Below are 17,751 nucleotides of genomic sequence, written 5' to 3' on the forward strand. Positions count from 1 at the left end.
ACACCACAGAGCTTTTATATTAGGTGGCTCCATTTCCAACATGATACTTCCCACTTTCACAGGTCATCTATTCATCTTTGCTTTCGATGTCATATGATGTTGAAGGTGTGTGTGACCCCTAAAATAAGGCAAACAGGAAGGTTTTATAAAATTTCTGAAAGGTGTTTATGCTTACCTCTGGTGGATCTCCATGGCAGGGGGGAATTGTCACACAGCTGTGAAGTCACCAACTGGGCCTTTTTATATGCCACCATTGCTCGGGAGTAACACAAGAGTTGATTGCTCCAGTGAAAGACTCTCAATTGATACTGAAGATCACTATGAGACATAATGCATGAACGAGCCTTCCACCTATGTATTGTTTCCAGAAGCCCATGTCCAATGCACACCAAACACCTGCTTTTGGGAGGTGCTGGCTTTTACCCTAAATTATATGATAATGCCATCCTAAACTTTCTCATATTGCTTTTGCACCGGCAGAGGTTACCTCTCCCTTGGGTTGCTAAAGAGAGGCAGCACTGGGAAGGTATTTCCGCATCTCACACCTGCAGGGAAACACAGCCTATAGCCAGAATAGCCAACTGAAAGCTCCTGATTCAGGGGCAATAAGCCCCTGGATACCACACGCTGTGGGCAACTGTTGCCCTTATGCCTTGCTCTTAAGCATCCCACAGGCTTCTGGTTCGACACTGTGGGAAGCTCTGAACTAGCCGGACCTTTGGTCTGACCCAGCAGGGCTCCTCTTCTTAAGGCACGCCAGGAGGGAGCAGTGAGCACAACTTCCTTCTCCTTCCTTACCTTCTTTAGTTTTCAGGATCAGAGAACCGGGTCATCTGCAGGAGACACTCTCCGGAGGGACTCCAGGTGGGAGCGCACCTCTTTCGGATTTCCTGAGTTCTCTTCCCGCCCCCGCCGCTCCATAGGCGGCTTGCTTGGCTGGTGGTGCTGAAGGGACAGCTCCCCGCCGAGCTCCCGAAGCGCTTCCCCGACAGGGTTGCGGAAGGGGCGGACAGCTCCCCTAGGAAAGCCGGGGAAAGGAGGGCTCCCCACGGAGCCCGGGCGGGAGGGTGGGCTGCCGGTAGTAGCGGCTGTGCTGCTAACGGGGACTCTCCGAGCGCCTTTGCTGTTCACACCGCGGCGGCTGGAGGGGGTGGAGAGAGGGAGATCAGGCGGGGAGGGGGGGAGCAGCAGCTGGCCCGGGGGCTTCGCGGCGCACAGGGCTGGCTGGTGCTGAAGGAACAGCAGCTTCCGCTCCGCTCCAGGCTTCCAGGTAAATATGGGGACGGCCGGGAGGACCTATCCAGGCAGCGAGCAAGGGGACTTCAAGGTGAATTCCACGCTCCTTGCCAGACAGATAGCCAGACGGAGCTGACTGGGGAAGTGGAGACTCCTGGCAGGTCCCTCGCCAAGTCACCCGCCCGCAGGGCTGGAGCACAGAAAAGTTCCCAGCGGCGACCATCAGATCCGGGGAGCGGACAGAGTTCCTCGCCTCTCCGCAACGAAGGCAGCGCCTAAGTTCGCCTTCCCCATGGACAGAGGCAAGGGGCGGCCCCTGGAGAACAGGCTGGGGCGCCGGGGCGCCTTGTTAGCAATGTTCTCCCACATCTGAAGTACGTGTGTCGTACATGGATTTGTTTTGGAAGAGAAAGCCAAGCGTGGAGAGCTGGGTGAGGAAGGCGGGGTGGAGAGGGAAAGTGAAGGGGTGTGTGTGTATGTGTGTGTGGCGAGGGGGAGGTAGACTTGTAGCAACACCTCCCTGTTTGGGTGTCGGAGCCCCCGCGTTCCTTAAGGTGGGTGGCTGCGTGGGGAGTGGATGTCGGCTTGCTTCGTTCTGCGATGCGCCTTGACGGAGCAGCGATGCCAGACAGGCTGAAAGCCACAGACAGAGTTCCTTGCTGGCGCACCGCTGGCGGCTGGTGCCCGGCAGCACTTAAGCAGCTGTTTGGAGCATTTCCTGATGATGCCCATGTCAGGGCAACAGCCGCCGCGGTAATCTGCGGATTTGTGGCTTTCCAGGCGAAATTAGAGCATCGTTTTTGATCCGTATTGCAGCGGATTAGGACCGCCACCCGGATCCTCGCCTCCCCGCTATCTAATTAATAGCGCATAATAAAATAATAACGGCGCCCTGCGTGGAAGAAGAGGAACTCCTGAATTGTAGGGCGAGCCTCGGCAGGTCTGCCCAGCACACACACAAATCCTCCTCGGAGTTGAAGGGGACTCGCTCCCCGGCGAGGGTGTCTTGCAGCCTTCCAGAACAGGGGGCCACGAGGAGCAGCGAGAGCTGGGTGGCGGTGCAACCGGCAGACAGGCAGATAGGCAGGCGGGCAAGAGGCAGGCAACCTGAGAGAGACACTCCAGGGACTGCGGCCCCTGGCATCTCAGTGGCAATGCTGCCCGCCAGGGGCAGGGCGCTGGAGCCAGACCTGAGGCTCAGCGACGGAGAGCGAACCTTTGAGTTTGTCCTCCTGTGCACCGCTGAGCAGAGCTAGGAGGCGAGATATGTGCGGTGTGTTTGTGAGAGATTTCACTGGGGAAGGGAGCAGGTTGAGAGGGATAAAAAGCCAAGGAGACCTGTGAGGAGGTGCTTCTTTTTCTCCAGCAGCGGGGGGGGGGGGGGAGAGGGGCGAACGGGGAATCCTTGTGTGCCTGGAAAAGTGCAAGTCCACAGGCTAGGCTGGTGACCACTTGCTCTCTCCTCTTGCTCCCCGTTGCAGGAATGTAATCCACAATGCTAGTCCTCAGGTTCCTCAATGTGGTCGCTCCTGCCTACTTCCTGTGCATCTCCTGTGTGACCTTCGTCCTCCAGCTCTTCCTCTTCATCCCCAGCATGTTCAAAGACCCTTCCGCCACCCCGCTCTTCTGCTCCTCCGCTTTGCTGCACGGCGCCCTCTTCCTCTTCCTCTCAGCCAATGCGCTGGGCAACTACATCCTGGTGATCCAGAACACCCCCGAGGACCTGAGCAAGGGCCTGAACTGGGTCGGAGGAGCTGATGGGGTGGCCCCCGACTGGCCCGATGGGAACTGCCCCCCTGGCTCGGCCTTACCCAACACTCACTTCTGTAGACTGTGTGCCCGGGTCACCCAAAGGCATGACCACCACTGTTTCTTCACAGGGAACTGCATTGGGAGCAGGAACATGAGGAACTTCGTCATGTTCTGCCTGTATACTGCTTTGGCTTGCCTGGATTCCTTGGTGGCAGGGCTGGCTTACATTTCCACTGTGCTCTCCACCTCCTTTGCCAACCCACTGGCATTCCTCACTCTCCTGCCTCAGTCCATCAGCCAGTTCTTCTCAGGTCAGTGTCTTCTCCTCTAGCAGAAGGGGTGATCTGTGGCTCCCTTCCCTCTCCCCCTCTCCCTGCCAACCCTTCTTTATAAGACTTCCTTTCCCACAACAGCTGTCCCTCCAGCATTGCCAGGAGCCCGGGGGAGGGGGCTGTCTGTGCCTATGTGGGTTTCCTATGTTTCTTCACCCATCTTTTGCTTTAATTGCTGCTTATTGGAATAGCCAGCAAATTAAAAAGCCAGGGTGCTGTGCAAAGGCCACCTTGATACACAAAGGTTGGGGCCTGCTCCAGGCTACCGTCCAATGCTGTCTATGTGTAATTGATTTGATTCCAAGAAAAGCACCCTGCAATGTCCTATGGGTGACTCAGTGTGGACCAGCCCAAGGCCATTGTCTGAAAGGTTTTGTACATGTTGGAAGACGGTGGAAAGAGCATTTCATTCTTGTATTATGTGACCGAGGGAAGTTAGTGTAGAGGCTTGCAAGAAAGGTTCCTTTCCCAGAGCCCTATTTTCTCAGAAACTCATTGGTTATCACCTGGACTTTGGTTCCTCCTGCTCTGAACATCATGTCCGTTCCTGTGAAAAGGACAGGAACTCGTTATGGAGAAAATGAATACAGTTAATAATTTAATACTTCATTTAGGCAGCAACCCTAATTAAGCCAGTTCTATTGAACCTTCAGATCAACATCACACATTAAAAACATATCCAGCTTGCATTGAAAGCAAATGACATTCCCCCAAACACCCTAAGAACTGTACTCGGTGAAGGGTATTAAGAACTGTAGCTCTGTTAGCAGTAAACCACAGTTCTTGTGATTCTCTGTGGGAAGTCCTGTGCTTTAAATGGGCATTGGATGTGCTTTAAATGTGTGGTGTGGATCGGCCCTTATTAACATGCATAGGATTGCACTGCTAAGCTGCTACTCTAAACACACTTGCTAGGTGTAAGTCCCATTGCTGAATAGGCATGCATAGGATTGCACTGTCATTGTCTCCTAGTGGAGGGAGACAAAAAGCAGAATTGATGCGAGGCACCCTGCTACATCCCACTTGCAAGTGCTCTGCTGACTGAATTTGAAATGTGATTCAGATTCTGACCTTTCTGGCCAAGATCAAACAGGCCTCATCATCATGCTGTTTTTCTTTTTCTCCACACCTCCGTTTGTGCCCAGTTTCTGGTTTTCCCTCCTCGTATTTGTCAATTCCCACCCCTACTGCTCTCGCTTCTGAAATTCAAGAACCATACAAAAGATCACTAAAATGAGAAGCACACACACTAAAGCCAGCCCAATACATTTTGCTGCCTGAGGCGTAATAGTAAATGCCACCTCCCAAGTTATGCTGAACAGTACCCAAGGCCAGTCAAGTTATGCTGATTCCTGAAGCAGAAAATCTCACAAGTAACTTTTCTCTATCCTGGTAGAAAAAATACACTTTAAATAACAAGTTGCTGCCTTTCTTTGACACCCAAGATCTGCTGCCTGAGGTAGCTGCCTCACTTTGCCTAATGGTAGGGCTAGGGTCATGGGCACACACACACACACAAACACACAGATGGAGTCAGTTCCGAAAGTGATTTTTCCCACCCAACAGGCTTGCTGTCTGAATGCATTGTGTTTCCAGAGTTTATAGACTGAACGACTTACAAGGAAGCGTTAATATCCCTTCCTGCTGCTAACATTGTACAACCAGGGAAGGATTGGGAAAAGGTCAGGGGTGTATATATTGGCTTTGAGATTATCCACGGGCTTGTTGGCTCTAGTCTGTTCTTTATTGTTTATAATGACTGAGGCTAAATGAACCCAGTTTGTTCCTTAGATAAAAGGATAAATTTGTATGGCTGATAAGCACACAAACACCAGTTTACTCAGATGGTAGTGTGAAGGTAGACCTTCATTGCAATATTATTTTAAGGTGGTGTCTGAGAAGAGTGGGGTTGTTGTTGTTTTTTAAAAAAATAATGTTGGATCAATTTCTTAAGCTGATAGCTTGCCAAGTTCATTCTGATGTTTGGACTCTGCCCAGCTTTTATAAACTGGAAAGGGAGAAGAAGAGGAAAGGCCACTGCAGTCAGGTGCTTTGTTGCGATTCCTTGATCCCATCGCCTATTCCCTAGCAGTCCTCCCATGAGCTAAGGCATGAGTTCCAATGTGAGCTGCAAAATGGAAGAAAGGTGGGAATATATATGTAACAAATAAAATAAAACTAAATGGTGATAAAGAGTATCTCTCTTTGTTGTAGAAGTGCTGCCCCACGATAGTCCTGTTACAGGAAGCCCCACCATGCATTCTCAATCTGAACAACCTACTTGCATGATTTATGGGGTTGTTTTATTTTAAGGCATTGATGTATCACCACCAAGGGCTTAATAACATGAAGGGTGAATGAAGAGAGAAAAATTATGCCATGGGCTACCATCTTCCCTTTCCCCTGTGGCGCTGTGCCCCAAATAAATTTAATAATAATAATAAATAATAATAATAATAATAATAATAATAATAATAATAATAATATTCTTTTTACCCCACCCATCTGACTGGGTTGCCCCGTCTTCAGATAGGAAACAGCCTGAAGTGGGAAAAGATGGAATCGTTTCATGCTATATAGGTGCTTCCATCACAAAATAACCTTCCTGAAATGAGCAACTATGGCCAGAGGTGTTACACTTAGGTGGCCTGGAATGGATTTCAAAATTGGATTGGTATGCAAAATCATCATCGTGCTTCAGCATTCATTAATTCATTCAGGCAGCCTTCCCATTTCTAGACCTCCCATTCAACTGTCCTCCAGGCAGTTTACAAAAATCAATAGAATACACAAATGCAATGCAATCAATAAAACAATCTCAATACAAATGACATAAAAACTCAGAACCCAACATAAAACAGATTCAAGATAGCATAGAAATGGAGCAGCACAGAATCATTACAAACACCAGCCTAAAAAGCCAGCAAAGGGAAAACATTTGGTTCCTAGATGCTCTAAAACCCACAACTGAATTTAAATGCTATTTCTGACATGATTAGGTTACAGCAATAGTGTTGTCATCATATCACCTCATGTCCATCTGGAAGAAAATAAAGACATTCAGGTGGTGAAATGTGGGGGAGCTGAGTTAGCCTGCCTGCTTCAAAGCTTTTGCAAACTTTGCTCAGAATGAATAATCAAAACAACAACTTCAGCTGTTTTACTGTATCTGCTTGCTTCAAGAAGGAGATTAAGAAACCATATGTGTTTTTAAGCAAGTGGCTTCCGGGAGAATTTCAATTAGAAGCGGGAACAAAGAAATTGACAATTTCCCCTCTGCAAATGTTAGAAACGCGACCCCTAAAATGAAGCTTGAAGCCTTTTCTGGGAGAAAATGTCTCAGCACATCTCCTGCTACAGCCTGAGCATTGAAAGGAGATTGCACAGGCGTTCAATTAATGTCTGCCTCCAGACCCCCTTCCCACTGTTTCAAATCCATCTCACAGTAGAGAAATTACACATGTCTGTTGTTGTTTTTTTTTGCTTTCCAAAGGAGCCTGGTCTCTCTTTCACTATTTAGTGCTCATGATGCCTTCCTACAACTAATGGGACCTGACAAGGATGGAAGGATGACACTGCATTTAGAAAGCAATGCTGAACAGATCCCCTTAACGTTTCTTTCAAGTTTACAGAAGACTCTTGGAATAACCAGCTGCTACCGTCTCCTTATACTGTAACAAGCTGTCATGGGGATTCACTACAATGTGGTGGCAGAGAATCTCTCTCTTTTTCCCTTGCCGCCATAGTGGAGAGTTAACTGATGAAATGGATGAGCAGCAAATTCAGGGCAGATAACAGAAAGTGATGATGGCCATTAGCTTAAGTGGCTTTTAAAGTAAAGATTAGACTATATCCTAAAAGCAGGATTGAGGAATCTGTTGCTGGGCTACAACTCCCATCATTCTTGACCATTGGTCATGGTGGCTGGGCTGATGGGAGTTGGAGTTCAACAACATCTGGAGGACTGTAGTTTCCCCACCCTTGTCACCATGGAGAATAAGTCTATCAATGGCTACTCATCATGCATTTGTGAATGGGCAGTGAGAGTCATGTGATAACCCCAACAGGAGGTCTAAATGCTGATTGGCTGAACAAACTTAGGATGGTATGCAACTAACTTATTCAGAGTTGTTGACATCCCTCTGCCTTGGGAGACAATGCAGGAGTGTGTCTTTGGGGGTGGTCAAGCTGCTGGAAGGTCGCAGAGCCTGCTGTGGCTGTAGAGACTGATACTGGAGAGACATGTTTTGCTGCAGGTGGGGCAGATGAAGGTGTCCGGTTGTGCTGCTGCAGATGCTTCTTCTCTCTGCACTCCTCCTAGCAAGCTATTTCTCCTCCAGTCACTGCTATAGATACATGACCTGACTGTCTGTCTCCAGGCACTGTGGTTGTCTGCAAGGGATTTCCACATGGCAAGGCTGGTTGTTGCCAGCCTTCCTGTCACTGTTTGCAGCACTGGTCTGCCAATGGGCCTGGTGCCTGAAGCCGACTCCCCATAGAGCACTTAGAGTAGACCCACTGAAATTAATGAACAAGGTTAGGTTAGGTCCATTAATTTAAATGGCCTGTTCTCAGTAAAGGTTAATTGGATTCCACTCTTACAGTTCTCCCCATGAGCATGGAGCCACTGCCTGTCCATGGATCCAGTTTAAGAACTTCTGAATAGCGGGTCATGTTCAGAAGCAATATAGCCCTTAATATGAGATGTAGAAGAGAGTCAGCAGTGGAGAGCTATTGCTATCACACTCTGATTGCAGGGTTCCCATTGTTCACGTTGAGCTGGCTCCTGTTGGAAATAGGTTGATGGATTAGATGTTGCCCCTTTCTGGTGAGGTGGAGGAGAAGGAAGAAGAATGAGGGTGTGGGATGCAATTTGCTGTGGCTTCTCTAGGGTCTCTCTGAGCCCCGGCACAGCCAGCCACATGCTTAAGCTAAGCACAGCTTAAATTCCTGGCTGCGCTACCTAGCCTGTCGTTTGTCCCTTCCTGCTTGAATTTCTCTCCCCCCACTCTGCATTTTACTGCACTTTAATAATGATTGGGGGATTATTGGCTTGTTTTTGCTCTTATTTTTATTATGCATTTTTTGTGAGTTTTTTTAAATAATGTATTTTATGTTACGGCCTGCTCTGAGATCTACAGATGAAGGGTGGTATACAAATTTTAATAATAATAATAATAATAATAATAATAATAATAATAATAATAATAATAGTCTGAGCCATCAAAGCACTAAAGGAGGTGGAGAAAAGGTGGGAAAAATTATTGTTGTTGTTGTATTTCTTATGTAAGCTAATGCTCTGTTTGACCCATCTAGGAACTCATAAGAATCTGGGGTTTATTTTGAAAGAACTGCTATGCCCATTGCTTTGATAAGGGGCCAATAGGACCCACTGAGTATCTTTACGAACTTAATCCATTCCGGAAGTCCGTTCTTAAACCGAATCCATTCTTAAACCGAGGTGCGCTTTCCCTAATGAGGCCTCCTGCTGCCACTGCCCTTCCACTGTCCGGTTTCCGTTCGTAGACTGAGATAAAGTTCGCAAACCCGAACACTACTTCTGGTTTTGAGGAGTTCGTAAATTGAATTGTTCATAAACAGGACTGTTCTTAAACTGAGGTACCACTGTACCTAGAACACTAGAACAACCAAGCCATAACCCTTCTGGTCTCACCAGGAAATTAGCTTTCCTAATGAGATCAGAAGAATTGTGACTTGGCTATGCTTTGCTTAGTATGATTCTCTCTGTTGCTTGGATGAGAATAATTCTGATCTTTCCTACTGACCTCTTGGCAATATCTCCTCCAAGCTGAGATAGTAACATTACAAATGACTTTAACAGAACCCTGAAGGAATTACTTGCTGAGGTTTGATCATTATACAAATACCTTGATAAATGTTATAGAAAATTCTTTAAACAGCATCAAGGATTGCATAGTAGAATCCTTGGTCATGTCCGTCCATTTTATTCAATTCTCCTGATATATTTGAGCTTTGTACATGTATTCTGAGTATCCCTGAAGCAATTTAACTACAGGTAAATGCATTCCTGTTTAACCCACTGCCTAATTATCCAGCTGTTTGGGATGCTTCTTAGGCTATTTGGAGAAATGAGTTTGTTACATAGTTCTATGAGTCACTGAAGCTATTAAAACTAGCTAATAGTCTGGTCCAATTTTCTTCTCCATGGACATTATATAATATTTTAAAACAAACCATTATTTTCCTCCAATTTTCATACCATTAAAGTAAGGGGGAATACCTAGCAGTAGCACCCTTATTGGTAACACACAATATGAAACTCATTAACTATCAATAATTTAATAATGATCATCCATGGCTTAAATTGAAAGAATAGGTTTTTATCCTATTGTAGGCATTCAATGCCAGGATGTCTGTGTTATCACCCTGCTTTGTTACATACATTTAAGCTGCTCGACTGGCCCTTCTTTACAAGATTGTTTATTTCATTGAAATCATTTAAATATATTTTAAACGGCTTACAATTTAACTTAAAGCATCAAATAAAGAATGACAGAGTATCAAAACATTACAGACAAAGGTCAAATAAAACACAATTTTAAAGCAGCAAGGAAAACAAAATATTGAACATAAATGTTCAAATAACTTGAACATGGAACATTGTAGTTAAACGCCAAGTATGGTGTTTCAGTTGGCTAAAGATCTTTTCTTAAAGTTCAGTCTGTCGCAATATTACAGTGTTCTCAGATCCTCACCGTGCAAACCTTGGAAGATAAAGAGATATACTAGAGCAGATATACATTAGTGGATCTGTTAAAGCAGGCAGATTTATTGCAGGGGTGGGTTGTTGTTTTTAGGTTTGTAGTCCTAAGCCATTTTAAAGCAGGCATGGAGAACTTGTGGCCTTCCATATGTTGTTAGACTCCAACTCTTAGCAACCCCAACCAGCATGGCCAATGATCGGGGTTGATGGAAGTTGCAGTTCAACCACAGCCAGAGCCAGAAGTTCCTCAGTCCTGCTTTACAGATAACAACTAGGATCTGGAATTATGACAAGGGGCCATTGCCCTTGAGGGTACAATCAGCGAAGGTTTCTCGTCTTGCACCAAGAGGCTTCCTGTCGTACTTCTGGTTTCCTGTGGCTGTGGTGAATTTGAGCAATGTGTGTAAGCACCCTAATTTAGCCCATTGAGTTCAACAGGATTAAGATGTGACTAGCTTTCTGGGGCTTCTGAATGAATTCACATGATAAATGACAAATAAAAAGATTAAACCAGCTTTTCTTTTGAGGAAGGTGACTATATTTCTTGATCAAAGTAAATATATTCAAGGGTTGGGGGGGGGGGAGAGAGCGACACAAATTGGCACTGTCCTTATTCTATCTATTCCAGTATTATTCCAGAGAGGTATCTGTGTTAGTTTGTAGCTCAATAAGAGAAAATAATAAAAGCTCATGGCACCTTAAAAGACTAACAGATTTCTTGTGGCATAAATGTTTGTGGAGCCAGCCCATTTCATCCTTGTAAGATACAGTGGTACCTCAGGTTACATATGCTTCAGGTTACAGACTTTGCTAACCCAGAAATAGTGCTTCAGGTTAAGAACTTTGCTTCAGGATGAGAACAGAAATCGTGCTCCAGCGCCGCAGCTAAAGTGGTGCTTCAGGTTAAGAACAGTTTCAGGTTAAGAACGGACCTCCAGAAGAAATTAAGTACTTAACCAGAGGTACCACGGTATAAGGTATTAGGTACAGGGAAGGAGGGAATTGTAAACTGTGAATTCAAATGATTGTGACAGGTAAAAAGTACAGTCTGAGTTAAATCTTAGATGCATGCAGAATAAACACAGTGACTATTTATAGCCACAGTAATTGTTGACAACATAATCAACCTAGAATTGCTAAGCCAATAAACATCTCCAGCAGTGGTTTTAAAGCTTGTGTGCCGTGGCACCCTGGGGTGCCTTGACTGATGGTCAGGGGTGCCGCAGGCAACATTGGCCTTTGTCCCTCTTTCTTTCCCTCCCTCCTCTGATGCTCTCTCTTGACTCTGGCTCCCAAAGGCTTGCACAACTGTTTATTGCAGCAGCCCTGGCTATAAGCTCTGCAGGTGAATGGCACCTCTGGGAGGCACCTCTCCTTGGGGTGGGTGGGGCAGCTCAGAGACCAGGATGGCAGCAGCAGAACCACAAGGGAGGGTGTTCGAAAAAGCGTGAGGCAAGGGGTGACATAACTGGGCTCCTGAGTCCCACAGGGGTGCCACAGTAAGAAAGTAGTTGGGTAAGGGAGCTGCAGACTCAAAAAGGTTGAAAACCTCTGATCTACAAGACAAAAAACCATAGAGCTGGAAGGGACACTGAGAGTCACCTAGTCCAACCCTCTGCAATGTAGGAATCTCAACACATGGTCTCCCATCCAATTTGAAACCTTACTGGATCCTGCTTAGCTTTGCAAATGTGCTAGCTGATTATTGCTGCACCACTTTCATCCCTGTTCAGGTATTCCCAGACAGAATCAAAATTCTCAGTAAGTTCCAATTCAGTATTTCTGAACAGGAGCCTCCCCTTGAAATCCCTTAGTGGGAGAATCACAACTTTCAGGGCAGCAGCCGAGTGCCCCTGGAGAACTGAAAGAAGAGTTGTGTTATTAAGTGAGAAGGAAGTCTGTGTAGGCAATAAACAAAGGTCAAGAATAAGGTTGCCTGGGTTCAGTGCAAAGTGTTAGGTTTATAATGAAGCTGTTCTGGTGAGGCTGGTTAGGAATGCAGAGAATATAAGCAGATGGGAAAGATCAGTTAACTGCTGACTTCTACAGCCAGAGCGGGCAGCAAAGGTCCATTTCTTTTGGCTAACGTCCCAATGGTCCAATATTACATATGCCAAATGTCTCTAGATCCAATCCTGGCAGAAGCCTCTGGTCTAGCCTACATACATAGGAGGGGTAGGATTAATATATCAACCTCAAACTGTCAATGTTTGGCACATCTGACAACATGGTTGATTCCCAAAGAGAGGAATTAAGTACAATAACTTCGAAAGCCTCCTGCTTTCTTACAGCTTCATATGGGATGAAGCTCCAGCTCTCTAAGTCATATGACAACACATTTCCTATTCGAATTCTTCCTCGAAGGCTCATTTTAGTGCATTGTTTTATCTTATCTCCTGACATTTAGACTAATGACTGGGATGTTGTTTATATTCTGCAGAATTTTCCATTTTGACCCTGTCACTAAGAATTAGCCGCAATGTAAACTACTCTAAAGAAATGTTGGATTTTAACTCCCGCTCCCCTTGATACTGCAATTAAGGAGCTGCTGAAAAAAGACAACTGAAATATTTATTTAACCGTGCAATCTTATGTATGCCAATCTACTTGGAAGTTGGTCCTGCTTTGTTCAGTGAGGCTTATTCCCTAGAAAGTATGGTTCCAGCTTTAGTCCTGCATCTTCCTCCCCTTGATTCTGTTTATTTGTAAACCTTCTACCTTTGCCACATTTCGCCTCTGCTTGCTGTACTGCGAAAGAACTGAAATCAGAAGAACCTACCTCATACTGAGGGAAACCAATGGCCTACCTGGCTCAGTTCTGTCAACACTGACTGGCAGCAGCCCTTCAGAGGTCCAGACCAGGGACATTCCCAGACCAGTATCCCAGGAGATGCTGAGGATTCTACCTGGGACCTGCAAATGCTATTGGGCTTCTTCTAGCACTTGGCAGCTGAAAATCTGCTTCTAAGCACTAGCTACAGATTAAGCCACTAACTGCAAGCAAGCCATGTTGGCCTCAGGTTTTGGAGGGGGTAGGGAGCTCTGGCAAGATGACCTCAGGGACACCCTGCTCCTTGTCACTGTCATCATGTCTTCTGGGCCCAATGGACAGAGTAAAGCCAGTGCAGACTGCAGTCCCATCTCCTTGCTGTTGGCACTGCTTGCAGGCTTGGAGAGAGCAGTTAGCAAGAGTGATGGAAGGGTGAGAGGGGCAGCAGAAGCAGGGGGAGCTTTGGGGTGCAGCCATGAATTCTCTGCTAGGGTCTAGGCCCTGGCACATGTCACAGCAAACTTCCACAGCAAACTTCCTTTGGGCACTGTGCCAACTGCTTCCAGTATAGAAGTATTATTATTAATAATATTACTTATTGAATTTTTATACCATCCTATGATATGTGTAGACAAACCATTTTCTCTGTTCCAGGATGGACAGATAACATCACACTGTGAGTGAATGTCCACATTAGAACATAAGGAAAGCCTGCTGGATGAGGCCCATGTGGTCCAGCATCCTGTTCTCACAGTGGCCAACTTGTAAACCCCAAGAGCAGAACCCAAGTTCAAAACCAATCTACCTCCCTGTAGCTTCTTGCAGTTGGTATTCAGAAGCATCACTGCCTCTGACCATGCAGTTGGAGCATAGCTGCCATGGCTAGTAGCCCTTGATACCCTCAAGGAATTTATCCAATCCCATTTCAAAGCCCTCCAAGATGGTGGCCACCCCTGCCTCCTCCCATGGCAGTGAGTTCCATAGCTAAACGATGCACCATGTGAAGATGTACTTTCTTTTATCTGTCCCAAATCTCCCAACATTTCCTCTTCCCTTCCCCTTTGGGTCTGCAGGAGCTCTGCTAAGCTCGGAGATGTTTGTCATCCTCATGCTATACCTCTGGCTGGGGATCGGACTCGCCTGCGCCGGCTTCTGCTGCCACCAAATGCTGCTGATCCTGCGAGGGCAGACGCGGTACCAGGTGCGGAAGGGGGTAGCGGCCCGAGCCCGTCCTTGGAAGAAGAACCTGGAAGAGGTCTTTGGGAAGAGGTGGCTGCTTGGACTGCTCATCCCCGTGCTCAACGTAGGAAGCGACTATCACAGGCAGAAGGAGCAGTGAGGCACCCCGGCACACAGGTGCGCACACATACATGCACATGCGTGGGCCATAAGGGAGTTGCAGCACTTTGAGGCACTTCTCGTTCCCTCCCCACTTCTCAGCCTTGCCACCTACAGGAAGGGAGGCAACTATCAAGCTAGCTGGGCTGATTCTGTATTTTAGAAGGGGAAATTGTGGCCCGTGTTACGTATATGTGAAGCTACAGCAGTAATCTCTGGGTTGCTAAAAGCGTTCACCAGACCCACCCTTGGGACTCTGAATCATTTTCTCACTGTGCCCCTTCTCACAATCTTCTCCCTTCCCACCTTGCCTTTCATGCTTAACTTGCCGTAGGAGTAGCAACAACAACACCCCCCCCCCCCATCTCAAGGTAGTCTGCGTTGCTCTGAGTAAGCTGTAAGCACATCAGAGACTCCTGTGGGATTTGCCCAATCTGTTACTTGAAAGCTTCTTCTTCTTTTTTTTTTTGCAGTTTTTCAACTGACCCCAATATAGCAAGGAGCCAGTTTCACAAGAACAGCAGAGTGTGGTTGGTGAAGCACTTTGAGGTGCAAGGAATGACAACTGCTGGGGAGGCAGATGGTATATGCCTGCACACTTCAGAGATGACAAGCATTTCCCTGCCCACTTCCTAGTTGCTCCCCTCCACTCCAACATCCAGGAACGATGGTTAACAGCCTGAGCATGTGGCTTGCCCAGGGTAGCAGGTCTGCTGGCTGATTTTTATTTTTATATTTTTTAGAGAACGAGGTTCGTTTTCAACCCACTTGCCCCAATCCCTGACACATAGAGCTGTTCAAAGCCCATCTTGCCAATAGGGTGAGGAAACAAGCGTATTTGGGTTGAGCACAATGATGGCAGCAGGGAGAGCAGGCAAGTGTACATGAATGGAGCGACTGAATGTATGAAGACATTAAAGTTCTGGACTGTCTTATACTGAGGCAGAGCACCAGTCCACTGAGCCCACGATTGTCTGACTTACAGGGGCTCTACATCAGGAGTAGGCAACCTCAGGCCTGTGGGCCGGATGCGGCCCAATTGCCTTCTCAATCCGGCCTGTGGATGGTCCAGGAATCAGCGTTTTTTTACATGAGTAGAATGTGTCCTTTTATTTAAAATGCATCTATGGGTTATTTGTGGGGCATAGGAATTCGTTCATCCCCCCCCAAAAAAATATAGTCCAGCCCACCACATGGTCTGAGGGACGGTGGACTGACCCATGGCTGAAAAAGGTTGCTGACCTCTGCTCTACATGATTGTAAGAAGAAGTATTTTCTAAGCTCAATCCGTTAACTCACAAGTTGGCAACCCACAGCTTGGTGCCGACAAATGGCCCTCCACCTCCTCCTTAAGAGGAAAAGACGAGGAGAGGGAAGCTGTGTGCACATTACTGTGGATCCTGTGCACTCTCACTGCTGGTGTTCGAAGCTGAGTGCCCACGACCATAAGCCACAGTCCATATCATCCTGTAGTTTCTGCCGTTTAATGCCTTTCCGCTCAGACCAGCTTCCTTCCAATTTGAAAACGTACGTCGCAGTTAATCAGAGATGCATTGTACTTCAGCCATCCGTTGCACATGCGCAGAGGACAGCACATGCACAGAGCTTGGCTTCCTTGAATAGGAGTTTGGAAGGTTTGCAGGTTTGGGAAAACAAGCCAGGAAATGGTGTGTACAGCGATGTAAACATGTGGCTTGAAATGCAGCAGGTGGAAACGACCCCATTGTGTACATGCTCATGTAAGTTGTGTACATGCTCAGAAAATGAGGGGATGAGTGTTACTGGATGATGGACAGATGTGTGAGTGCAAATGTAGGGATGGGTGAAAGGGAGAGAGAAGCGATGTCCCCCCCCCCACCTTTTGCTTTGGCCCAACCTCTCACCACCAGTATGTATCCCCCCGTCACTTTCTTCTGATGGAATGCAGCCTTTTACACCCCTGCCCCAAAGCTTACCCCCCCCATTTAATTGGAGACGGCAGGGGCTGAACTTAGGACCTTCAGCACCAAACCTGTGTGCTTTGTCACTGGGCTATGGGCTCCTGCCTTTTCAAGGGACCTTTCACATGGAGGGGTACCCTAAGACTGCATTGTTGCGTATGTGAGAGAGGGGAGTGAATGAGCAGAGGCTGGGGAAGAATGGGATGGTGTAGGTGGAGGGGCTTATTTGAAAAGTGAGTTGTGTATGAGAATTAACAGGGGTTTCTTTTCCATCATGCTTATGTTGGAATGAAGGAAGCACAGTCTATTTACTTCTATGTGTAGCCAGCCCTCCCCCATTCCATGTACAAAAGCCAACTAGAATGGTAGTGGAATTTTACTTCAACATTAGGAATGGAGGAGAAAGTTGATTCAGTATGCAGCATTAGGAATGGAGGAGAAAGTTGATTCAGTATGCAGCATTAGGAATGGAGGAGAAAGTTGATTCAGTATGCATTTAAAACTGGATCTCTCAAATCCACACTTTTCAAAACAATATGTGAACTGAAACACAAGCTATCCTTTGAAATTTGCACTTATCCGAATTTTGGTTCTTCAACCAATGTTTACAAAAATGCATATTTTAGGAGACACATGCATACAAATGAAGATATTGATGAAAATAATGTGTGCAAATGCATTATGTTGGGGGAAAGTGCTTGTCAAAATGTGTACATTAATCAAAGTTGCTAATGAAAATGTGTTGAGAGAGTTTGCACTAAAATGCTGATGATTTTGCAAATTGCTTCCAAATGTGGAGAAGTCAGTTTAAGATGGGTAAAATGAGAAATGAAGAGAGGCCAAACTGACAGCTCCCTATTCAACACTGGTGATGGAACAGAGTCACCCAGGGCGCCATGGGGCAGTAAGCTAACCCTGAGGATACACAGCACTGGCTGCCCGGGGCAACTTCCTAACTCTGTCTAATGGCAGGGCTGGCTCTTTCAAGAAGTTGCGCCCATAAGGAAATATCTGCTGCCCATTCTGGCCGACTAATGTGCAATCTGCCTGACAAAAGGAAGAGCAGGAATGGTTGGCTAGCAGCTATAGTAGTACTCTTCCTTTTTCACCTTTGGTAACCCCATTTTGCAGCTTTTTAGTGGTGTTGCAAAAACACACACACACAAAATTCACTGTGATCAATGAAATGTGTATGTATACCCAGGGCAACAATGCCCGACTTGCACCACTTTTTCTTCAAAACTCCCATCAGTCTCCAACTTAAGAGGGCATGAGATGTAATTTTGCATGTGTCAGGGAGCAACCAAGTGAGATAGTGAACTGAATTATTGAAGGGAAGACTCTAAGTAGCAGCCCTTGAAGGCAGGCCCTCAAATTAGCACTTTGTAATAAATAATTCTTTCATGATTAATAGGGTGAAGAGTTCATACCATACATGGACGATAAGAGACATTTCAAGGAAGAAAACCATTCAATCTCATTTTTTTATTTCTATTTTTATCATCCTTCCGCAGCCAAGCTCTGTTCCATATTGTTATTCTAATCATGACTGCCTCTTGGGCCACACCAACCTGTTCTGTCTTAAAACAGCCTCCCCCAGTCTGGCACCCATAATGTTTTGGGCTACAAATCCCATCA

General features: G+C 46.4%; 1 protein-coding gene across 8 annotated transcripts; it reads left to right on the forward strand.

The window, feature by feature from the left end:
- The first annotated feature begins 820 nt into the window (after window positions 1–820).
- Window positions 821–17,266, forward strand: ZDHHC22 (zDHHC palmitoyltransferase 22). 8 transcript variants are annotated; one of them, XM_083503389.1, is made up of 4 exons: window positions 872–1,667; window positions 2,718–3,299; window positions 13,909–14,191; window positions 14,647–17,266. In XM_083503389.1, exons 2-3 carry the CDS (start codon window positions 2,732–2,734, stop codon window positions 14,172–14,174), a joined length of 834 nt encoding a protein of 277 aa, XP_083359515.1. In that variant the 5' UTR covers window positions 872–1,667; window positions 2,718–2,731; the 3' UTR covers window positions 14,175–14,191; window positions 14,647–17,266. The 8 variants fall into 8 exon arrangements, with proteins under 8 accessions (XP_083359520.1, XP_083359515.1, XP_083359513.1 ...); XM_083503394.1 differs by lacking the exon at window positions 872–1,667 and adding an exon at window positions 821–864 and having other exon boundaries at window positions 13,909–17,266; XM_083503387.1 differs by having other exon boundaries at window positions 13,909–17,266.
- Window positions 17,267–17,751: the final 485 nt, after the last annotated feature.

This window comes from Podarcis liolepis (genome assembly GCF_965112155.1).
Source record: "Podarcis liolepis genome assembly, chromosome: 1".
NCBI lineage: Eukaryota > Metazoa > Chordata > Lepidosauria > Squamata > Lacertidae > Podarcis > Podarcis liolepis.

Coding starts and splice junctions, on each gene's coding strand:
- ZDHHC22 (XM_083503394.1), top strand. CDS start 2,732: ATGCTAGTCCTCAGGTTCCTCAATGTGGTCGCTCCTGCCTACTTCCTG. Junction 3,300..13,908: donor CATCAGCCAGTTCTTCTCAG/GTCAGTGTCTTC, acceptor TTGGGTCTGCAG/GAGCTCTGCTAAGCTCGGAG.